General features: G+C 48.1%; 1 protein-coding gene across 2 annotated transcripts in view; it reads right to left on the bottom strand.

Annotated features, from left to right (window-relative positions):
- Positions 1–785: 785 nt before the first annotated feature.
- Positions 786–24,780, bottom strand: part of TRANK1 (tetratricopeptide repeat and ankyrin repeat containing 1) — a 68,167-nt gene continuing 44,172 nt past the window's right edge. The window contains exons 13-19 of one of the 2 annotated variants that reach the window (XM_023732231.1): positions 24,061–24,149; positions 19,762–19,865; positions 19,519–19,651; positions 12,642–12,787; positions 6,172–9,221; positions 4,777–4,875; positions 786–1,294 (exon numbers count right to left, since the gene is read on the bottom strand). In XM_023732231.1, the coding sequence (XP_023587999.1) occupies positions 1,197–1,294; positions 4,777–4,875; positions 6,172–9,221; positions 12,642–12,787; positions 19,519–19,651; positions 19,762–19,865; positions 24,061–24,149 (3,719 nt within the window). In that variant the 3' untranslated portion in view covers positions 786–1,196. The remainder of the gene's footprint in view (positions 1,295–4,776; positions 4,876–6,171; positions 9,222–12,641; positions 12,788–19,518; positions 19,652–19,761; positions 19,866–24,060; positions 24,150–24,780) is intronic. The other variant, XM_023732232.1, reaches the window with a different exon arrangement.

The following is a 24,780-nucleotide window of genomic DNA, read 5'->3' as shown; positions in this document are numbered from 1 at the left end:
CAGCTTCTGTTTCACCAAGGTGAACTCAGCCGGCGGAGATTCTTCACAGCGTCAACCTAAGCTAGGACGGCAAACTTCCCCGGGAGAACCGAGAAAGCTAGGCCAACAGGGCTGCACACGCAACAGCATTTGGAATGTCTGCACCATGGCCAAGGCAGAGTTCCAAGCACCTGGGAGAGGCAGGCCAGGGACCGCCAGACCACATTGCCCAGGCTTTCCCTCTAGGGGAAGCAGACGGAGACCAGCCACTCAAAGAACTCTCGGTAAGTTCTTGACTACATTCTGAGGTAGTGTAACTGTGACTTGGACAGCTGAGAATGATCACAAAAAATGGGGGGCAGGGGCAAAAGAGTTCCCACGGAGAGAGAAGGCTAACATATATGACAGGAGGAACTAGGGTACAAGTGGGTGCAGAGATGACCAGAGTGTGGCCTGGCCTGGGGTCGGGGTGGCCGGTGCAGGGCCATCATGGGTCCTGGCCCACGCAGCTCTCGGTGCAGCAGTGTGACAGGAGGTAAGGGAATCCGCGGGGAGACTTCCCAGCCCAGAAAGGCGGCAACTCTGAGATGAGGGGTGTTGTTGTTAGGAGCTTTCTAGTCGATTTTCAACTCACAGAGACCCCATGTGACAGAGTAGAACTGCCCCCACTGGGTTTCCTAGGGTGTCGCATTTATAGAAGCAGATCCCCAGGTCTTTCTCCGGTGGAGCCGCTGGGTGGGTTCGAACCACCAACATTTCAGTTAGCAGCCGAGCACTTAACTGCTGCACCAGCAGGGCTCCTTTGAGATGAGGGGTATGTGCCTTAAACACCCATGTCTCCTATTATAGACTCGTGTGTCATGATGGCAACAAGCCAGAGGACCTGGGGGTTTGGGGTGAGGAGTCCCAACATTCCCTCCAACTACAGCTCCTCTAACTTGAAGGTGTTTGGGGCGGGGAGGCTAATACCACTAGACTTGACCTTGGAGAGCACTTGCGTGGTCCCTGCGGATGAAGGAGCAACCATACCCTAAGCTACCATTAAAGGAGAAACAAGACCAAAAAGCAATGACGTTCTTAGCCCTCCCTACTTTTTCTTTTTTCTTTTTTTTTTAAGGCTTATTTACGTTCCTTCTCCTTCTGCCCCAGCGCTCAGAATTCTAAGTCAGGATGGAATGTTCTGAAGGTGTTATGAGGCAATAGCTGTGTGGTCGTTACTATTTTCTCTGCTTTCCACGTTTCCGTGAAGGCTTTATAGGACACAGCTCATCAAAGTCTTCAACTTCATTTTCATATTCATCCTCCTGAACGATGCCTATTAAAAACACACACACGTACACACACACAAAAAAGACAGAGTGATTTTGTTTTCACTCCACTGTAAACTGTAACATCCTAGTAAAACCTAACGTCTCTGTAATCATTGCTTTAAATTAAAGATGCGAAGAAAGGGTTTTCTATGAATATTGATACTGCTTCCCAGAAGACTTAAAGTAAACACAATTCTCTGGAATTAAATTCTCTTACAGGCTGGTTCCTCTGGCTTTAGTTTAACCCCAAAACCAAACCCATTGCCACTGAGTCGATTCTGACTCACAGTGACCCTACAGGACAGAGTAGAACTGCTCCATAGGGTTTCCAAAGAGCGGCTGGTGGATTTGAACTGCTGACCTTCTGGTTAGCAGCTGAGCTCTTAACCACTGCGTCACCAGGGCTCCAAGTCCCTTTAAATGACAAAGAAATCAAACAAAACCTCAACTCAACCACAGACAGACTAGGTACACCAATTATCTTTCTCTCAAAACACTCACAAAACCATAGTCCCCAGCGGAAGCTATACTCTAAAGTTTGTCTTTTTTTTTTTTTAACCCTGACAGACATTTGTGCCAAGGCCCTTCACGTTTTCCCCAGCTCTGCGGTCTGGATTCCAGTAGCATGCAGATCATGAGGACTCACAGAGGGCCGTCTGAGGCTGGTGAAGGAATGCAGCCCCGTGAGCCATTTCACTCCTAAGAGAAGACCCAAAAGACTCAAAAGCAGAGACTCAAACAGGTACGTACGCACTAACGTTCATGGCAGCATTATTCACAATAGCCAGAAGCTGAAAACAACCCAGGTGTCCGTTAACATACGAATGGATAAACAAAATGTAATATAGACGTGTGACAGAATGTTATTCAGCCATAACGAGGGACCCCAGAAGTTTAGAAGAGATGGAGAATACCAGTTTTCCTTGTCTAATACAGTCCGCTGCAAAAGACCTGTCTGAAGTGTTAAAAAGCAAAGGTGTCACTTTAGGTGCGCCTGATCCAAGCCATGGTATTTTCAACTGCCTTATATGCATGTGAAAGCGGGGCAATGAATAAGGAAGATCTAAGAATTGATGCCTTTGAATTATGGCGTTGGTGAAGGATACCGGATATACCATGGACTGGCAGAAGAACGAACAAATCTATCTTGGAAGAAGTACAGCCAGAATGCTCCTTAGAAGCGAGGATGGCAAGACTTCGTCTCACATACTGTGGACATTTTATCAGGAGGGACCAGCCCCTGGAGAAGGACATTATGCTTGGTAGAGTAGAGGGTCAGCGAGAAAGAAGAAGACCCTCAATGAGACAGATTGACATGGTGGCTGCAACAATGGGCTCAAGCATAACTACGATTGCAAGGATGGCTCAGGACCGGGCAGTGTTGTGTTCTGTTGTATGTAGGGTCGCTATGAGTTGGAACCGACTTGATGGCACCTAACAACAACAATGCAGTCTTCCCTCTGTCTTCTCCCTCTAGCACTGAGGGCCCAGCTGCCCAGTCACCGTAGTCAAACTAAAAAGAGATCAGAAGTGAGACAGACCCCGTTGTCCTAGCGCCAGGTCCATTGTCTTCTGTCCACTGCCCCTCACTTTCTCTTCTCAAATCCTTGAATGCCTTAGGCATTGTTCCTTCCCACCTTCCTGGGACCTCGTCATACCTACTTTGGTCCCTTTCTGCCTACTGACACTTCCTTTGCTTCCTCCTGACGACCAGAATTCCAGGGACCCTCTACCCAGACTATCTGATTTCTAAGCCTATAGCTTCCAAATTCTCTCTTTGGCCTCCTGACACCACCATCCCTGCTTGCAATACTATGCTCTGGCCTCTTGATTTCCAAATTCCCACTCTCCATGTATCTCAGGAGTCCCTCCCACCCCGCTATACACACACACACTCGGTCACAGATATTTTAACCACTCACTTGCCAGACTTGCCTTTCTGCCCAGGCCTCTTCTGATTCCCACCTACTGACTAAACTTTTCCTACTGGCATCCGTGTTTAGGAAAGAAATCTGACTCATACACACAAGCCTTCAACCGTCTGTAGGAGGATGCACCCAAGTTTCCACAAAGATCGTTTGTTTTTTCACAGGTGTATCCCAGGCCCAGACCTGTGCCGAACACTCAATAAATATTTACTGATGTAAATGACTGAGTGTACCCCACCAGACCAGCAGCAGGAGTGGCTTCGAGGGGCACAGGTAGGATTCTGAAAAAAGAGGTGGAGAAAGCCAGGTTGATCAGATCTAGGTTTTATCAGGGAACTCACAGCCAGAGGTCGGCACCAAGATTCCCGCAATGGACAGGTACGCGCTGAGTCACCCAGGTAGAGGTCCGCTCAGGCTGGTGTGGAGTGTGAGTTTATATACCCGGGGCTTATGTGCAAGGATCCACATGGGGGACCAGGACAAAACACGTCTAATTGATGATGGATGGGATTGTTTTTGTTTTTTGTTTTTTTTTGTTTTTTTTTTTTTTTGCACTAGTTAATGGGTTCCAGCTGACGTTACCAGAAAGTCAGGTGTTTGATGTGCTCTTTTCCTGGCCCAGGTCTCTTGCTCGGTAAGCTACTCTGGTTCTCTCCCAGAGTCCTTTGTGGGCAGGATCTGTCTTGCATTGTCCATGGCCCTCACACTGACAGGCAAACACACTTTTCAAGGGACGGCTTTGTGTTCAGTGTAAGCAGTGACTGAACATCATCCAATAATAGCTCATGAGTGGCTAAAAGGGTTTCAGTACCTAACAAGAGCCCAGAATAACTGCCCTCACAGTACAGATGGTTGCTCCACTGTTGCTAATAACTTGACTCACCGAGGGTGATGCTCTGTGGTGGATTAATTACTTTTGTGTGTGGCCTTTCGAGCCGTGGTCTTGTAACTCCCACCCAGGTGACTGTGTGATAGGGTAACTGTGGCCTACCAAGGGGATTGGTCAGTTTTGCCTTAAAAGAGCCAATTCCAGAGCAGAGAGGAGAGCCCCCCACCACCAAGGAAGGAGAGACCCGCAGGAGACGGCACAGTGGGCTTCCTGGCCCGTGGAGCAAGAAAGCTGAGTGCCTTTGGGCAGAGACTGAGGGCCAGGGAGAAGTCTACGCCTGACCCATGAATTTGGGACTTGCCAGCTTCCACAACCGCGTGAGCCATTTCCTTTACATGGTTTGTGAGTTCTGTGAGACGTTGCAGGGAATTAGGGAACCCAAAGCCAGGTGGGAGAGTGCTGAGGGGAGAGGGAGTAGTGATGTTAGAGAGGATGGAGTGGGACAGCAGCCTGGGAAAGTTAGACATCTGGGATATCTGTAACCTCCGCCTCATAGGAACCAGCTGTGTGCTGATCCTTATAAATGAAATTATTTGTTTATGTTCCTAGACAGTGAGGGGCTACTACTGACATCACTGGGCAGCCCACTTCAGATTCACCTGGGGGCCAGCAGTATCTAGAACCGTGAGACCCAAAGCATTACCCGTTCCCAGGATAAAGGACTGCTTACCTCTCTCCTTTAAGGAGAGCTCGGTTCTCCTCAGCCATTCCTGCGCGTCCCTGACCGACAGGATCAGGATGTTGACCAGCGGAGTCATCACCTCCTGCCCTAAAAAAAGCCAAACAACAAGGGCTCTGAGTAAAGAGGCCACTTCAGGGACCGGCATACCAAGTATGGGCCAAAGCCCCCACCCTCCAAGAGCTGGTCTGTGTGTGTGCTTCTCCGGGGGAGAACTGTGGGGTAAGGACCCAAAGCTGCCTCTCCCACCACAAGCAACAAGGAAGAGCAATCAGTGAGCTACAGTCAAAACGCTAGCCTGACGCCATTACCGTTAAGTGTGTCTGAAGAGACCACCAGTAGCAAGCCATTCAAGGAAGCGTGTGTTCAAAGGGTCACTAAACCTTAGCTGAAGAGGGTGTCTGAATTATAGAACGTGTTTTAAAACATGCTATTTCACTGACTGTACACATAACTTCCACTCAGTGTTGCTAAGGAAGCTAGGGGAAATCTCACTCAGATACCACAGAAGACTTGTTTATTGTTCACGGCTCAGACGGGGTATGGCTTAAGGGTGTTGTTGTGTGCCGTCAAGTCGACTCCAACTCATAGCAACTCTATAGGACAGAGGAGAAATGCCCCATAGGATTTGCTAGGCTGTAAGTGGCACAGTGGTTGAGAGCTACAGCGAGCTATGGCTGCTAACCAAAAGGTCGGCAGTTCGAATCCACCAGATGCTCCTTGGAAACCCTATGGAGCAGTTCTACTCTGTCCCATAGGGTTGCTATGAGTCAACTCAGTGGCAATGGTTTTGGTTTTTGATTTAGTGATCTTTACGGGAGCACATCACCAGGTCTTCTTCTCCAGTGGAGCCACTGGTGGGTTCCAACTGCCAACTTTTCAGTTAAGGACACTGACCCTCCTAAAAGGAAGAATCCAGCTACACGTCAGCATAGCCTGGTCAAGGGTTCAGCACGTAGCAGGTGCTCAAGAAATGCTCACAAATGAACCAAGAGAGCCTTCACAATATGGTGAAGGTAACTAATGTCACTGAACTGTACACTTAAAAATGGTTCAAGTGGCAAATGTCTTGTTATATGTACTTTAGCACAATAAAATAAAAACCTCAAGACCTTAAACATTGTTCTTTCCTCACCGATAGTGTCAGAGACAACCAGCCCAGCCCAAGACAAATTCTTAACTAGGGGGAGGAATGGTCCCAACCCTGAGGTTTTGCTGTAGTTTGAGAACACACTTCCTTATTTGTATTTCTGCTAAGGCCAAGACTGCAACCTCCACGGGTCAGACATCATCCCTAAGTGGTGACTCAGTCTCTCCTTGTGCTCTCCAACCCCAAACTTCTGAACGGCTTCTAACTGCATTTGGGCCCATTCCGGGGCCCCTTACCGCTATCCCAGGCCTTCCGCCTGTACACCTCCTCCACCGTATCCAGAACCTTCTTGATGTTCTCCTGGACCTTCCTCTGCAGCACGTGGCTGTGCTCTTTCCAGCCCAGGCGGCTGCCGATCCACACACTCTGCTCCATGTCCTGCACCACCAGCTTGCCTTCGTCGACGGCCGGGTCCACCTGCTCACGGAAAAATGCAGAGTATTTCTGGTAGGCCGCTTGCTGTCTCTGGTGGCCTTCTAGGCAGATGTGCTGCTCGTAAGACTCGCTGTTCCTCTCCAGGTCCTCTTTCCTCTCTGGCTCAGCCCCGGAAAGGGCTGCAGCCTCGAAAGTCACCTCCTCAAGCACCTCCCTTGGGCTGAAATCGTTCTCAGGACCACGGATGAACTTGACTCCACAGAGGTCGCACTGGGTCCTGTCAACGTCGGCCTTTTTGAAGTTCCCAGCGCTGGGCTCCCTGGCCTCCTCCTTGCCACGTTCTGCCTGGGCACTTGCCCATCTCCTCCAGCTGATGCACAGAGACACCAGCAGGCACACCCTTCTCAGCTTGCGCCGGCTGGACGCCTTCCGCTGCCTCTGGGAAAGGATGGCAGTGAGGAGGTGGTCTCGGTCTTCCGACGCCGGCTCCCCTGTCTCGTCCTGATCAAACTCGCTGTCTGGTTCAGCAGCGCCGTCCAGAGAGCCCACGCAGAGCAAGCGGTTTAGCTTGACCTCCTCGTGATAAAGGCCGCGGACCACCGAGCCTTTGGCGTGCACGCTGTCCCAACACCAACGGCAGTCCACCAGGTACTCTTTATCCCGGTCAGACAGCAAGTCCTGCAGCGCCTCGGCCACTGACTTCACGTCGACCGCCACCAACACCCGCCTCACCACTCTGAGGAGCCTTTCGGGAACGCAGGCCGGGAAGTTCTCGCTCATCCGCTGCAGCTGCTTCTCGATCTCCTGGAAGTGGCTGCACAGAAGACGCTTGCAGTGCGGCTTCAGAATGCCCTTGGCGTTCACGAGCATCACCAAGCACAGCACCAGCGTCCGCTCCGCCTCACCGGAGACCACACAGTCTATGTCATCGAAGGCATCGAGCAGGACATTGAAGTTCACGTTCTCATGACCGCACAGCACCTCGGCGAGGTAGGAGAGGTGGAACCGGAAATGCTGAATGGCTCTTGTCACATCCTTGGGTTTGAATTCCTGAATGATGGCGAACACGTCCACGGGCTCCTTGTCCTTCTTGCTGCACAGGAACTCCCAGTAGTGCAAGAGTGAGATGTAGCTCTTGGGGAGGCACAGGATGGTGTTCTTGCAGAGGCGGGCCAGAACCGCTCCACAGTGGATATACTGGAGCTCCAACAGGGCCACCGTGTTTGCAATGCTGGGAATGAGTGGTTCTTTGCATCTCTTGACAAGGACATTCATGAAACGGAAAAAGAGCCTTTTGTAGTTTTCAGGGTTCCTGTACATGTAGAACTGATCGACGCAACTCTCCAGCAGCCGGATGAAGCACAGGTGGGTCTTCTCTGTACTTGCCTCACCCTTGTTGGGTGTCAGCATGCCAAATTTCCCTTCTACTCGTTTCACTCTGCTGCCTCGGCCTCTGCCTCTGGCCCTGTCCTCTTTTTCAAGAGCCTTGAGTTCCCTGTGGTAGTTGTCCTCCTCCTGGCGGAGCAGCTTTTCAAACTCCTCCGGGTAGTTGGAGGAAGCCAAGAAAGCCTGCATGGCAATCAGCCACAGGTCTGTAGACTCCCGTCGGTTCTGTGCACTTGCATTTTCAAACAGAAAGTGGATGTACTCTTTCAAAGCGAACCTGTAGGATCGGAATGATTTGGATCTTGGTTTGAGGATTTCTTTGCACACTGTGGGGTTTTCTGATAACACTCTCTGATGGAAATGCTTGGGGAAGATCACATTCAGAAAGGATTTGCAAAGGCCATACATATCTGTAGACAAAACACAATTAATTTCTTCAAGTTCTTTAGCTAAGGTTTTAGGGAATACTTTCTTGGCTTCCAAAAGCAATCCGTTGATTGCCACCAGATGTATTTTTGACTGAACCAAACACCTGGCCTCACAACGCCTCAAGGGCCTGTGGAAGTCTTCACAGTTCTCGTCCTCACACTTTAAGCCTACTATAAACCTCCTGCAGACCCCTGGGAAGGTCTTCCTGAGCAGGCTCTGTGCAATCTGACACAGCCTGCTCAAAAGGTGCTTGTTTAATGCTAACTTCACCTGGTCAGTCATTATCAAGAAGTGGTCTTTTGTTTTCTTGTCTCTCAAGTTTGAATCCAGGTCAAACACGATTCTTAATATGGGTCCAGGGTTGTTCTGAGCTATCTGGCAATATCTGGCATCCACCTGGGAAATCCCAAAAAACTCAAAGCAAGACTTGACCATTTCCTTCTCAGCATTGTTAGTCTCTCTTTTGAGAGCCTTGACCAGATTGAGGAGGACTTCCAAGCCCCCCGGGGCCAGGGTCAGGACCATCTCAGGCCCAGCCTCACAGCAGCTGGCTGCTGCGTACAGGGCTTCCACCGCACCGGCCGAGTGGTTGAGCCTGTCAAACTTGAAGAAGGCATCTTGGAGCTTCCGGAAGTCTCTCAGGATTACCCCCTGCAGGAACTGGGCCTCGGCAATGCCGGACAACTGGTTGGTTTGACAGCAGAGCTCGAAGGCTTCTTGCAGAATGGCCTTGGTATTTTCTACGTCCGAATCCCTGGCCACGTTGAGGCGGGCCACCTCCAGCAGGCACGAGGCCTGGAAGTCCTTGTTGGCGGTGAGCCTGGCAGCTTCCAGGAGGTGGCCGTGTTGCTTCATCAGCAGGGCGGCCTCCTCTCTCCGACCTTCTCTGTTCAGCAGGTCTGCGGCTTCTGCTAGGCATTTCCGAGACTTCAGGAACACCAGCTGGTCTTCTATGTCCAGCTTGGAGAGGAGGGTCATCATTTCCTTGATCTTATTTGCACTCAGGCACTTTGCTGCAGCTTCCAAGTAAAACTGACTAGCAGAATAGGACAGCTTGGAAACGGGGAGGGCCTTGGCCTTTAGCATCTCTTCATACCTGCAAAGACAGATAATGCAAATGTCAACTTACTGTCACCTAACCAACAGAAATTTTCCTCCAATCTACAGAGCAGGAAAACTTAAATAAAATTACAGAATAGGGACCTACACTGATCGAGCATTTTTATGTTTCATTTCACACTAAAAAAAAAAAAAACTTTATTCTTCAAAGGGGCCAGTCATTAGTGTGTTTAATTAACAAAGTATAACGGAGTTGCAACTCAAGTAAATGGGAGTTTAAAAGTCAATCTGAGGGGCAAAAATTATGCACAGTCCAACTGTCCTTGAAAAAATACTTCTTAAACTCCCCTAAAACCAAAACCACAAACCCGTGGCCACTGTGTCAGTTCTGACCCACGGGATGTGCAGCTGGACTCTGACTCTGCTTGCCTGCAGAGCAGAACCACACTCCACAGAGTTTTCAAGGCTGCGACTTTTCAGAAGCAGATAGCCAGGCCTATCTTCCGAGCTGCCTCTGGGTGGGTTCCAACTGAGAACTTTTAGGTTAGTAGACGAGTGCAAACCACTACCACCACCTAAAAAATCCAGTGCCATCGAGTCAATTCCAACTCACAGCGACCCTACAGGACAGTGTAGACCTGCCCCGTAGCGTTTCCAAGGAGCGGCTGGTGGATTTGAACTGCCGACCCTTTGGTGAGCAGCCAAACACTTAACCATTGTGCCACCAGGGCTCCAACACCACCCAGGTACCCTTTCAACCTCCCGTAAAAGCCTAATAATCATTTCAGGTGTACGATCACATTCAGTTCAGTATGTGACTAACGGGGGCTGGAGACACGAGCAATCACATTAGTCTTTCTCTTCCTATCCCACTTGTGATTGTCCTCTTTTGCCAGGTGTGCATGTGGTTGAATTAGCATAAGATTCATGAAGCTCTGAAGGGCCCCCTTTACTCTGCTTATCAGTCAATATATACCCACACACCGCCAAGTTTCAAGGCATTGGAACAACCCAATAAAACATGATTACTCTTGAACTCTCACTTAACAAAATCTGTTTCCTCGTGACAGAAGTGCCCAAGGATCTTATTCTGCCTCGGGCTTATCCTAAAAACACCATATTTCCTAGTGCAACAGGCTTCCATGAAGGTGTGTAAATAAAGATGAAAGAAGGGAGTATACTCATGCGAGTACTGGCTGATATAATAGAGTATTTTTCCCAAATTTAAGAAAACTATCCAGGGATTCTCTTTCTAATTTAAGAGCTGGGAAAAGCTACTTGGAGGAGAAATAACCCCAACAAGTGTCCTTCATCTCCAATGGGTGGAAAAATTTGATTCCAGATGTGTAGGGTTGGTTTTTTTCTTTCAAATTTAAAATATCCTTAATGTATCTGCGGTCAGGCCAGTTAGCAAATGAATTCTACGTTCAGTATACACAGCGTTCAAAGGGCACTCAGAGAAATCTTATGTGAAGCTGCAGCTAATAGTCAGACCACACTTAGGGCTCAAACCAACATACCACTGAAACCTCCCTCATTTGTTTTGCCATCTGAACTCACAAGGTAATTAGTCTGTTCAGTTACTCGTAACGCCACAGAATCACACCCACTGTGTATATTATATCCATAATGGCTTATGCAGATTTATTGGTTACCCATTTAATCTGATACCCAATAAATGCCACTCACTTACCATAGATTATAAATTATAAAGCTGGCACTCAGTGTGTCTATCATACCTTGAATGGCACCAAACCAAACCCATTGCCATTGACTTGTTTCGGACTCATAGCGACCCTATAGAGCAGAGTAGAATGGCCCCATAGGGTTTCTAAGGAGTGGCTGGTGGATTCGAACAGCTGACCTTTCAGTTAGCAGCTGAGCTCTTAGCCACTGCGCCACCAGGGCTCCATAATGGCACCAAGGACCTTGATAAAGGAATATGCTCAATTACCCACCGCAGCGCTGGACACCTACTTTTCCATGTCTAAAACTAAAAACCCAATTTACCTGGGTGCTGGTTACACAAATGTGTTTACTTTGTGAAACGTATGTGCACTTTTCTAAACATATGTTATGCTGCCATAAAAGTTAACTTAAAAATAAAGATTCAGAGTTTCAAAATCTGGGTCAATTGTGTTTCTTTTGTCGATGTATATAATTTGGTAGAAAGCAAAGACAATACAGAACCAACCCAGGGCCCACTCTTCCAGGACCAGAGAGCTGACTCAAACCCCTGCTGAGCAGAAATGCAGAATCTCCCACATTCCGGCTCTATCATACCACCAGGAGGCTCTCATCCAGGATAGGGAACACATGTTGTTTCTAGATTCCTTGTCAACTCTGAACTCCACCCATCTTCCACTTCACCACCGGAATGTCAGCTGAAGTTTAAGGTCCAGGAAGCCTTCCTGATGCCTGTCACACACCCACGGGGTCATGTATGAGACTTCTGCGTCCTACAACTGTGGGTATATGCACATCCATATTATACTCTAAGTAGAAGTACACAGCTGGGGACCTCCCAGAAGATGATGATAAAGCGAAATCCTGACTGCCCGCTAGTGCACTTACTTTTATCCATCCATACATCAGCAAAACTGTCAACTGAGCAAGTAAAGGCTAAGAGGACAGAGCCGTCATCAGGCACAAAACATCAGGACTGCTGTGTATGTTATTTACACACTCACGACACACCTTTCACCTTCTTCAGTCCCCTCTGCACGTGATACTGTGTCAAAGTTTATTGTTGTCGTTGTTGGTAGGTGCCATTAAGTCAGTTCTGACTCACAGCAGATCCTGTGTACAACACAACGAAACACTGCCCAGTCCTGTGTCATCCTCACAATCATTATCCTTAAACCCGTTGCTGCAGCCACTGTGTCCATCCACCTCGCTGAAGGTCTTCCTCTTTCTTGCTGACCCTCTACTTTACCAAGCATGATGCCCTTCTCCAGGGACTGGTCCCTCCTGATAACATGCCCAAAGTACATGAGATGAAGTCTTGCCATTTTTGCTTCCAAGGAGCATTCTGGCTCTACTTCTTCCGGGACAGATTTGCTCGTTCTTCTGGCAGTCCAGGGTATATTCAATATTCTTTGCCAACACCATCATTCAAAGGCATCAATTCTTCTTCGGTCTTCCTTATTCATTGTCCAGCTTTTGCATGCATATGAGGAGACTGAAAATACCAGGGCTTGGGTCAAGCACACCTTAGTCTTCAAGGTGACATCTTTGCTTTTTAACACTTTACAGAGTTTATAAAGGGAGTGAAAACACAAGAGTCCTGCTCTTGAGGAGCTCTTGGCCCAGCATGGAGACTACCACTCAAGTAGACAGAGAGGACATGGTCCTCCACCTCAGAAGCAGCATGATAACACCACCCAGGGCAAGCTGGCCCCATGAGAGGTAGTAGGAGGACCCGAGAGGGAGGGAGGGAGAGAATAAAACCACCTACTTTTCCACTGCAATAGCAGCTTCTTCAAAAAGTTCCTCTTGGCAATATATTTTGAGTGCTAGATCAAACTCCTGAATCTGTTCAAAGCATCTGAAAGCATCTTTATAGCACTGGCTTCGCTTGTAGAAATAGGCAGCATCTTTTATCTAGGACAGAATAGGATTTTCCTATTAGAACATTTACAACATAACTTTTTATCTTAAAGAAAACCAACACCATGACTAATAAAGAGGATGTTATTTGTTTGAATCAAGTGAAAAACACTAAAACATAGATAATCTTAAAAAAACAACAAAACTAACTTTCTGTACGGAGAAAAATCAGGTTAAATCCCAGCCTCACACTATACACAAAGGTAAGCTCCAAATGGATTAAACATCTAAATGTAAAAGCTAATGGGGAAAATGCAGAATACCACTGTAACCTTGAGATAAGGGAAATCTTCAACAAAACCCAAAACACACAAACTTTAGGGGAGAAATTGATGGATTTGATTACATCAAAATTGTTTAACAAAGGACACACAAAATAAAATAAACAGAGAGAAGACAAACATTAACATCTAGACCAGCACTATCCAAGAGACCTTTCTGTGAAAAGGGAATGTTCTATATCTGCACTGTTCAATATGGCGGCCACTAGCCACGTGGGAATATGGAGCCCTTGAAATGTGGCTAGTATAACCAAGGAACCGAATTTTTTCATTTTATTTAATTTTACTTAATCCAAATTTAAATAGCCACATATGGTTAGTGGCCACCTTACGGGCCTGGGAGGATCTAGAATGTAAGATGGATTCCTACAACCAGAGAAGACTTTTCTGGAAACCATAGAAAACTAGTCAAAGGACAGAAACAGCAGTTCACGTGGGGGACATGAGTGCCTAACAACCGTACTAATAGTCAGAGGAACGTTCATTAAAACCACAGAGAAACACACCCATCAGATTTGCAAAAATGAGAAAATCAGAACCCACCAAACTTAGTCAAGGATATGAGGAGAACAGAACCCTTGTGCACAAAGGTGCGGCCCTTCTGGAAAGCAAAGTGACTGCTGTTGCTGGTTGCCATTCAGTCAATTCTGACTCGCGGCGATCCTGTGTATGACGGAGTAGAACTGCTCCACGGGGTTTTCTCTTGGCTATAATCGTCACAGAAGCAGACTGCCAGGCCTGTCTTCCGTGGTACTGCTGGGTGGGCTCAAACAGCTAACCTTTAGGTTGGCAATCGAGTGCAAACTATGTCGCCGCCTAGAACTTGATGAAATTAAGTCTATGCATACTCCAGGCTTGCAAGCCCACTCCTAGCAATGGGGTGTGTTCTGCCACAGTGCTGTGTGTGGCAGCTGGGGGCTGGCAGCACCCCGATGTTCATTACTAGGGGAATGGATAAGTGAAGGGGCCCTGGTGGCACAGTGGTTAAGTATATGACTGCTAACCAAAAGGTCGGCAGTTCGAATCTACCAGCCACTCCTTGGAAACCTTATGGGGCAGTTCTGCTCTATCCTATGGTGGGTTGCTACGAGTTGGAATCGACTTGACAGCAACAGGCTTTTGGCTAAGCCAAATTCAGCAGACGTCCGCTCTAGAATATTATGAGCAGTCAGAAATGTTAACACTGCAGCAGGGAATGGAAAAAGTAAAACACAGAAGATGCCATTTGCATAAGCTTAAAACATATATGCATAGGAAATACCACTGTTTAGTCTTCAAGAATGTATGGGTATGGAGACATACTAAATGCATTAGAATGGCTACCAACGGGCAGACAATGGTAACGGGCTATGCAGGCAAGAAGATGAATAAAATAAAATGCATTCTTACACTGAGCAAAATCAGTCAGACTCCAGAGGACAAATACTCTGTGATCCCACTTACATGAAATATCTAGAATAGGCAAATGCACAGAGACCAAACTTTATCAGTGATTACGGGGGTGGATGGGAGGGAGGGAGAACAGAAAACTCAATGCTTAGAGGACACTGAGCTTCTGTTAAGGGTGATGGAAAAATTGGGGGATGGATATGGGGGACGGTTGATCAGCATGATGAACGTAAGTTAATGTCACTGAACTATACACGTGAAGAATGTTCAAACTGCAAATGTTCTGTTACGTATATATTTACCAGGATTTTAAAAAAGGGAGAGGTGTCAACATAAAATTAAGAGAAGTATATTAGGCAAAAAAAAATTTTAATTCTGTGAAAAATGCAACGAGTGGACCTTGTGGACCACGCCAAAAAAGAAAAAAAAGCCTGTTGCTGTCGAGTCCATTCCAACTCTTAGCGATCCTCTAGGACAGAGCAGAACTGCCCCATAGGGTTTCTGAGGAGCGGCTGGTGGATTTGAACCACCAACCTTTTGGTTAGGGTTTCCATGAATAGAAGACTATATTGGTTCCTCTTCCTCTCACACTTCCCATCCAGCCCATCAGCTAACCCTGTCTGCTTGGCTTTCTGGGTTTCATTTCCCAGATACGACCCCTTCCACCACCCCTACCCCTGTCACGCCAGTCCCAGCTCCAACATCTCAGCCTGAGACTCTCCCAGCTGGCCTTTCCACCTCTGCTGTTGCTATCCCACAGACCTTTCCAAAGAGCTTCTGAGTAATTAGCTTCATGTCACTCCCCTACCCAGAACCTTCCACTGGCTCCCCATCACACCTAAGCAAAATCCAGCGTGTACCACGAGGCCCTACGTGATCCGTTCCTGCCAACCTGTCCTTTCTCGTCTTACCATTTCTCCCCACCTTACTCTGCTCCAGCCAAACCGACTTCCCTGCTGTTCCTCAAACTGGCTAACACGCTCCCACCTTGGGGCCTTTGCACCAGTGGTTCTTAGGCCACAATGCCCGCCAGCAGCTGTTCTCATGGTCTCAAAGTCAGCCCTGACACCGCCCATCTAAAATAGCAACACGTAACACCTTCTCTCCCCCTCCATGCTTCCTGCTTCTTCTCGGCCCTTACCACCCATGGACATTTTATATTAAAAAAAACAAGACTAAAGGGGCACACCAGCCCAGGGGCAAGGATGAGAAGACAGGAGGGGGCAGGAAAGCTGGTAATGGGGAACCCAAGGTCAAGAAGGAGAGAGTGTTGACATGTCGTGGAGTTGGCAACCAATGTCACAAAATAATATGTGTATTAATTGTTTACTGAGAAACTAATTTGCTCTGTAAACCTTCATCTAAAGTACAATAAGTAAAAAAATTTAAAAAAAAAAACAAACAGTTGCCATTTAGTACAGGTTTTCATGGCAGCAATATTTTGGCTTTCTTCTGAGGCACCTCTGGATGGGTTCAAACCACCCCCCTTTCAGTTAGTAGCCAAGTGTTTAACTGTTTGAGCCACCTAATGACTCCGAAATCTTATATACTACTTGCTTATCTATTGTCTCTCTCACACACCAAAAACAAAAACTCTGCAAAGGCAGAGCCCTCTGCTTTGTTGACTTCTGGTGGCCCAGCACCCACAGTGTCTGGCACACAGTAGGGGCGCTACACATTTGCTCGGTGAGTTCATTACCTCTGCTTGCTGCACCTGAGCGCTACCAATAAAACAAAATCAGAATGAGAGAAAACAAAACACATGTGCCGGGCCCGCTAACGCCGCTTGCTGTCGTTGCTGCTGTTGCTGCTGTGTGCCGGGCCGGGCCCCCTAACGCCGCTTGCTGTCATTGCTGTGAGCCGTCGAGTTGATTCCAACTCATAGCGACCCCATGCGACAGAGCAGAACTGCCGCCTAGGGTTTCCTAAGCTGTAATCTTTATGGGAGCAGACTGCCAAGTCTTTTCTCCCTCGGAGCGGCTGGTGGGTTCAACCGCTGACCTTTCAGTTAGCAGCCGAGTGCTATTAACCTTTGCGCCACCGGGGCTCCTGTAATAAATCTTAGTTGGGTGATTTTAAACGAGACAAGCTACAAGAAGTGCTAAAATATAAACAAGACTCAGGATCTTTATATCCACAGGCCTCATGGGCCAGGGTGCTCGGCCACATCAATAAAACATCTAGTCACCCCGTCTGTTGTCCTCTCCTCGAATATGCTGATCACCCTGCGCGGGAAGCCTTCGTTAGGCGCCGAATGGGGACCAACTGGAGGAAGAGAAGTGAGGCTGGCTCTGAGTGGCAGCTCCTCATTTCCAGTCTGCTTGGCACTGTGAGGAGGCTCCCGCCTGCCACTCAGAGCAAGGGTCTCGGGAGGTTTCCAGGGAAACCAATGCTGCTGTCTGGAGAGAGGGAGGAGCGGGCGAGACACAGGAGTCCCTGGAAGGAAAGCTGACATTGCCACGGCATCCCTCACAAACTCTTCTTTCCAGGGGTCACACACATTTTGGGGTCGGGAGCAGGGAGGAAATTTGGCCTGAGGATTCTGATGAAGGCTGCTGCCAAGCTGATCAGTTTGAATCATGACGGTCATTTTTGGTGGGATGGCCACAAGCCATCTGATGCTGGCTGAGGGCTGGGTACCATTCCAGGGAGGGGCCTGAGCAAAGCAAGGGACTGGACTGTCCCCTAGATGGGGCTTAGGGCTGCTAGACACACTGGCGAGAGAAGGCAGAAGCTGCCACCCGTGGCCAGGCCTCCAGAAGTGGAGGAAAAGAAGGAAGCCTGTGCCCCCAGGAGCAGGGTGGCCTCACGTTAAAGGGAGCTGCAGTCCTGGGGAGCCCTGGTGGCACCGTGGTTAAGAGCTCAGCTGCTAACCAAAAGGTTGGCAATTCAAATCCACCAGGCGCTTCTTGGAAACCCTATGGGGAAGTTCTACTCTGTCCTATAGGGTCACCGTGAGTCGGAATTGACTTGATGGGAATGGGATTTTTGGTTTTGTGTAGTCCTGGAGAAGGGGGGTGGGCTGCACTTATGGTCTCCTGTCCCCTTCAGAAGCAGAGCTTGGCAAGCTGGGGACAGGGTGGGTAGACATGGAAGAGGTCTCTGGCTGGCTCATGGTAGCCATTGCTGGGCAAAATGGGGTTATCAGGCTTAGGGCTAGCCCCTGCAGTTGGCAGTGCTTGGGGTCCAAGGTGGTGGCATTGGAGAGGGGAGGGTGGGGGCTGAGAACTTGCAGAAGCTGAAAACTACTCTAGCTCCTGGAATCTTAGGACTCAAATTTTCAGCCACAGAAACGTCTTCTCTACTGCCCCATTCCATCCCCATCTCCCACATCCTAACAGCCTACATCCCATAATAAACATGGAACAGGGCAGGCGGCATCTGGAGGGCCCTATCTGCTTCCTTGACACTGACTTGAGACTACACTGCCAGCTTCCCAAGGGGTCCCCCCAACCCACCTACCCAACGCCCAAGGTGCTCTGAGGATCCCAGGAGTTACCACGTTTCGTACACAGACACGGAAGCTCTCTTTCCTACTGGAGACCCCTGGAACCCAATGCAGGAGAAGCTGCAGTCCACTGTCAGGTACTAAAGACCACGGCTTCGCAGACTATCTGTGGGGAGCACCAGACTGTTCTAAATTGCCAATCCGTCAGGATCAAAAACAAAACAAAACCCGTTGCCACCAAGTTGATTCCGACTCATAGTGACTGCCCCATACAGTTTCCAAGGAGCAGCTGGTGGATTCGAACTACCGACCTTTTGGTTAGCAGTTGTAGCTCTTAACCACTGTACCACAGGGTTTCCCCATCAGGATCGAGTCACTAAAAATGAATCATTAAGAAAGCAACCACCACTGGCTGTTAAGAGATGCCAAACTGCTATAAACTTTTCTGACTGCTGACTTTCGTTTTCTGTGTTAATCTTGTTGCAGAAAAATACAAACGGTCTGTGGCCGACTGTCGGCTTGCTGATGGTGCGGTGAGTAGCTGTGCTCTGGCCTACGGATCCGTCCGATAAAACTCCCGCGATGACGGAAATGTTTTACAAGACTGAGAACTTGAAATGTGGCTAGTGAGACTGAGGAACTAAATGTTTAACTTTATTAAAATTTAACTAATTAAAATTTTAAAGGAAATAGCGTCATGAGGCTAGTGGCTGCTGGATAAGACCGCGCAGGTCTAGAGCAATTACTGGGAGCACAGAGAAACCACCGTGTAATACCAGGCCGCTCAACCTGGCAGACTACAGGCTGTGAAGGTAGAGGAAGGGAAGGCAGGGATGTTCTGAAACCCAGCTGCCCTTTGACTGGAACACCTGACTTCTCGGTGGTTAATATAAAGGAGCCCTGGTGGTGCAGTAGTTAAGCGCTCGGTTGCTAACCAAAACGTCGGTGGTTCAAACCCACCAGCTGCTCCACAGGAGAAAGATGTGGCAGTCTGCTTCTGTAAAGACTTACAGCCTTGGAAACTCTATGGGGCAGTTCTACTCTGTCCTACAGGGTCTCTGTGAGTCGGAATCGACTCGACGGCAGTCGGTTTGGTTAGGGTTTTGGTTTTGGTTTTGGGTGGTTGAGCCCTGGTGTCACAGTGGTTAAATGCTTGGTTGCTAACTGAGAGGTCGGTGGTTCGAACCCACCAGCCGCTCCACAGGAGAAAGATGTGGCAGTCTACTTCTATAAAGATTGCAGCCTTGGAAACCCTACGGGGCAGTTCTACTCTCCTATAGGGGCAGTATGAGTCAGAACCAATTGGATGGCAACGGGTGTTTTGGTGGTTAATATCAGGCCTCAAACATTAACACAGACGTGGACATACACACACACACACACACACACACACACACACACACACACACACACACTGCCTTTGGAGCCTTCTAAAAACCTGAGCCAATGAAGAAAGAAGGGTATCCTTAGAGTCAACAGGGCCAGCCTCTCTCTCCTTGGAGTACTGGAGCCCACTCCCACTGTGTGAGGAGGTTGGGGATCCACCCCTCAATCTGCTCCACTAAAGCCCAGCCTTCCCAGGAGCAGCTGTGGGTTGAGGGCCGTACCTTTCCCAGCTTCTCGCACAGCTGGGCGCAGAGCTGAAACTCCTTGCTGTAGCTCAGACACTTGAGAGACAGTTTTGGTTCTCTGCACTCCAGATAGGTCTTAGCCAGTTTCAGATACTCCAACTGTTTTTCCCTGAGGGGCAGGAAACAAAACAGGATCTCCATGGAATGTTGATCCAACACCAACCTGCTACCCTGAGGCTCTCATGGAAGCAATACAGAAACAGTCCCCAAGACTCTTACTTGAGGCTGACTTTCTTGGATTTCATGTTCAGGGCGGTGCTGTGGGCTAGCACCAACTTCTCCTTCTCACCTGCGCCTCCTTTTTGGTAACACTTGGCGGCGACCTGGAATAGGCAGAGGGCAAGGTGACAGAGGTGACAGAGGACAAGAGTTACAGCACGTGTCACATGTTTCCACTGACACAGCATCAGTCACACCCCAGCCCCACCTGAGAGGGAGGTATGCTAATGAAAGTAGCCTCGAGGACAAAGCCCAAGACGAATAACCAACTAACACTTCACACTCCAAGGTGCCTTTTGGAAGTACCCAGAAGTCAAGCAAAAGCTACATAACAGCGATTTTTTATAGGCCACCGTCCCCAGACCCCCAGTTAATCTTCCACCAGCCACGTGCGAGAAGTATTATCCTTCTCACTGTTTATAGTAGCAAGCTCAGGTCAGAGATGTGAAGTGATTGGCCCAAAGCCACCCAGTGGATTTTCTGGGCTTCAACATGGGTTTTGTCCAGTTGGTAACTCCAATGGCTACCTGGCAGTGTTGGTGGAACAGCTGGAGTACGTGGACTACATGGGGTAGAGACGGTGTCACAACACAACCGATAAAATGACTGACCAGGTCTTTGGGACATTCAGATCTGTGATAACCAAACCCTCTGAACACAAAGTAGACAAACGTGTCACAGGAGAGTCAGCCTGCACCTGATTCCTGTCAGGAGAAAGCTGGTTTTCTAAGACAGGAATGCTGACCTGCGTCTCAAAGTGCAGCCTATAGGGGAAGAAAGTTCATAACCTGCCCAGCATGAGAGATTAGGTCTCAGCATGTGCAAGGGAGGGACTAAGCAGCACTTAATGATAAAGTGGACAGAAAAGCATTTCCCTCCTTCACACCCTCTGCTCCAGTCTCCCCAGCCCCATGCTCCTTCCCACCCCACAGGGCCTTTGCACACACTCTTGCTTCTGACTGAAATGCTCTTCTGTCCCTTCTCTGCCTGGTTAACCTCATCCATCCTACAGGTCTCAGCTCAAGCTTCCCATCCTCACAGAAGCCTTCTCTGGCTTCCCCGTTCAGGACGGAGTCATTTTGGTGCCACCTGGTTTTTTATCTCTGACACCTGCAACAGCTGGAACTGTGTCGTTGTCCGTGTGCCTGTTCTGCTCACATCATATCCCTGAGACCTAAACAATGCTTAGCTCAAAGCTTAACAGATATTTGCTGAATCAATGAATCTCAAAGGGTTTCCACTTGGATGGTGGTTCTGAAATATTCATTGACATGCAGTCAAAAACTCAATAAACCACCTCAGTCCTGAAGTCTTTTACACCTGATGCCATCGAGTCGATTCCAACTCATAGTAACCCTATAGGAGCAGTTGGTGGATTTGAACTGCTGACCTTTGGTTAGCAGCCGAGCTCTTAACCACAGCGCCACAGGGCTCCTGAAGTCCTTTAGCAGGGTCAAAATAAAATCAGGCAAAGAGAAGGCTTTTGATAACATTCTCATCTGTGCTGGCTCCCTTAAAAAGGTTTTAGATTCAAACATTCAAAAGATCTTTAAAAAGAGATAAAGAATGGGAAATCCATAGGCAACACATATGGGTAACCCCAACAGTGATCCACAGAGAATAACGGGTATGATTACATAGCTCTCCAATTTTATATGTGTACCTGCTGCCCATCCTATTCCACCCTTTCCTTCCCACTCCCCCTCACAAAAATTTCTTGGTTTTACTGGACTATGGGACATAAAATGATACTTGTGAAGAATGTGCTTCTTAGCTCAAGTAGATACATGAGACTAAACGGGCAGCTCCTGTCCAGAGATGAGATGGGAAGGCAGAGAGGGTCAGGAGCTGGTTGAATGGACACAGGAAATCCAGGGTGGAAAGGAGGAGTGTGCTGTCACAGTATAGGGAGAGCAAGTAGGGTCACGTAACAGTGTATGTATAAATTTTTGTATGAGAGACTAACTTGAATTGTGAACTTTCCCTTAAAGCACAACAATAAAAAAATAAAATAAGTCTTGGATTTATAACAATAGCCAAGTGTTCAATATTCCTTTCCAATTATAACAAGGATGGCCAGGGAATAAATTTGGGGGGCTCAGTCAACTTCTGCAGCTAAATGCTACATATTGACAGAAATACTTTCTATACACACCCAAACATATAACAGTGCAAATAATGTTTTCTCACCCCTATGACAGACTGCAGGGGTGGCCACAGTCCTTCACTCTGCCCTCTATCCACACCCCTTTACAGCGTAACTTTGCAGCTTCTCCTTCAAGTGTGATAGGTCTTTCCCTCCCTTTCAATCTGGGCTGGGACTTGCTTTGGCCAACAGAATGCAGCAGAAACAACACTGTGCCTGCTCCAAGCCTAGGCCTCAAGAGGTCTTGCGTGCTCCTGCTCATGCTCTTTGAACCCTGCCCCGACAGCATATGAACAAGCCCCGAGCTAGCCTTCTGGAGGATGAGGGGCCCAGGGATCCCAGTCGCCTCCATCACCTGAGCCAACAGCCAGCCAAACTCCAGAAACAGAGCCGCCTAGCTGACTGGTAGCTGACTGGAGATGCATGGGTTGCCCAGCTGAGATCAGAAGAACTACTCAGCTAACTCAGCTTTGCCAACCCACAGAACTGTAAGCTACATAAATGACTGGTGTCACTAAGTTTGGAGGTGTCGTGCAGCTAATAATAACTGATAAGCCCCAGATGTGAGCTACTTGCTGTAGACTTAAAACCATATTCCCTGTCATGGCAGGCAAAGCTCTCCTAAAAACTGTGATAGAGAAAACTCTAGAACGCCTTCTCCCCGGCACATCAGGAAGAAGACATCTCGACTGTGGCTTCCACTAAGTTCTGACATGGGATTTCATGGCATTCGTTGCTTCCTAGGACCTTTGCTCGGGTCCAACTCTGTGCACAGTGGGAAGGACTGTGAAAGCAGCAGGACAAGCTCTCCAGAGAAATCACTGTCTGCACGTTTGTTCAGAAGTGACAAGAGAAACTGCAGATGCTTGTTCTGTAAATTTTGAGGGGCTGGAACCTCTCTAACGTGAACACTGAGGCATGGAAAGGGAAGAAAGTGATCTGTCCGAAGCCCAACCCCAGCTGTTGTCTCAGGAAGCATCTCCTGCAGCAGCCAGCATGGGGCGCGCCAGGTGCCTGGGACAGTTAGAGCTTAGGGAAATGTGCATGTGGTCGTGCCAAGCCAGACTCTGTTGGTTATTTTCCCCATAGCACTCTTGCCTCCCTTTCTTGTCTGACGGCAGAATCTACCTCCCATGAAGGGCTGAAATTTCCCGATGGGATTACTCTCCCAGACTCCCTTGCAGCTAGGAGTGGCCTAGTACTAGTCAATGAGACATAAGGGGAAGGCCAGCGGGGACTTCATAATAAAAAAGAGCCCCATGCAAAGAGAGTGCCTGCCCTTCATTCCTGCGTGGGGTGCTGCTGAGGGTGAATCTGATGCTTGGAGCTACTGTAGCCATTATGCGACCATGAGGGAGAACTGAGATGACATAAGGAAGAGATGGAATAAGATTGGGTCCTTGTTGATTTTGTTGAACTGCAGAGACAATCCTAAGATCAGACTTCTTGTTATTGGATTTAAAAACACCCATTTAGTAGAGTGCTTGTAACTTGCAGGTGAAGACATCGTTACCACTATGTCATGGGAGACACATATGTCAGGGTTCCCCACCTCAGACCCTGTGACATGTAGGGATGCTGACTGTGGGGGAAGTGATGGGGCTCTTCAAGCTGGTTCCAATGTTTCAAGAGGACTAGCAGAGATGACCTTTCCTGGAAGAAGGCTGCTCAAGCTCAGTAAAATGGTCATGGCTGGAAAACGGTTAGCTCGACCTCATGCTAAAGCTTACCTATGCTCATCAGGCTAAAATGGGCAGTTAAGCTTACGTCTAATCGATTCAAAAAAAATAAAAGAGAGGACCAATCTGTTACAGTTTTAAAATGCAGTATGAGAATAGCAAAAGCTTTCTAAGCATAGGGTACAGGAGGGAAAGGAAACAAATAGAAGGGTTCCTTACTGGGGCAACACCATGGTCTCTTTCATTTACTTATTGGCACATGCTGGCACTTGGCCAAAACAAAAGGGTTGTCATGACTGTGGTGGGGAGAGGACGAGACAGGGAGCGGTCATCATCGACGGACGACCTGATGTTTCCGAAGAAGTGTTTTGATACGAGCACTGTCACTCTTGCCCTCTTCTGGTGATAAATGCGATCATGGGACACCAGCCCTAAGGTCCGAGGAGGCCGCTGGCTCCTGGTCCAGCCCCTTACCTTCCAGCACTGGTGCTTGGCGTAGTAATCTCCTTGTGTGATCCATTCCTCGGGGGTCGAAGTCTTAACGAACATGCTATCATCAAAGTCTACAATGAGAAAGAAGTGAGCTTGCTCCTCTGAGCGTTCATGGACTGAGACCTGTGTTAGTTTTCTAATATTCATTTAAGACATATTTTAGCTTCCAAGCCAGACTGGTGGGGGAAGGGAAGGGTAAGAAAGGATGTTGCTTGGTTTTTCTTTTTTTTTTTTTTTTAATTTTTTTAAATTGTGGGAAAATATACACAACATAAAATTTGCCATTTTAACCATTTTGAAGTGTACAATCCAGTAGGATTGATCACACGAAGTTGTACAACCTTCTCCATTATTTGTTTCCAAAACTTTTTCATTACCCTAAACAGAAACTCTGTACCCATTTAGCAATAATGCCCCATTATTCCACCATTTACCCTCTGCTAACTACCAATATACTTTCCGTCGTGGATTGAATTATGTCGCCCCAAAAATGTGTGTATCAATTTGGCTAGGCCATGATTCCTGGTACTGTGCGATTTTTCTGTATGTTGGAAACCTGCCTCCATGATGTTAATGAGGGAGGATGGGTGGCAGTTGTGTTAGTAATGCAGGACCTGATCTACAAGACTGGATTGTGTCCTGAGGCAATCTCTTGAGATATAAAAGACAGAGGTGAGCAGTGAGACAGGGGGACCTCATACC

The sequence above is a fragment of the Trichechus manatus genome, unplaced genomic scaffold, assembly GCF_000243295.1.
Source record: "Trichechus manatus latirostris isolate Lorelei unplaced genomic scaffold, TriManLat1.0 scaffold00049, whole genome shotgun sequence".
Classification (NCBI taxonomy): domain Eukaryota; kingdom Metazoa; phylum Chordata; class Mammalia; order Sirenia; family Trichechidae; genus Trichechus; species Trichechus manatus.
The sequence above is the reverse complement of the archived record's forward strand: the minus strand, read 5'-3'. Positions and strand labels throughout refer to the sequence as shown.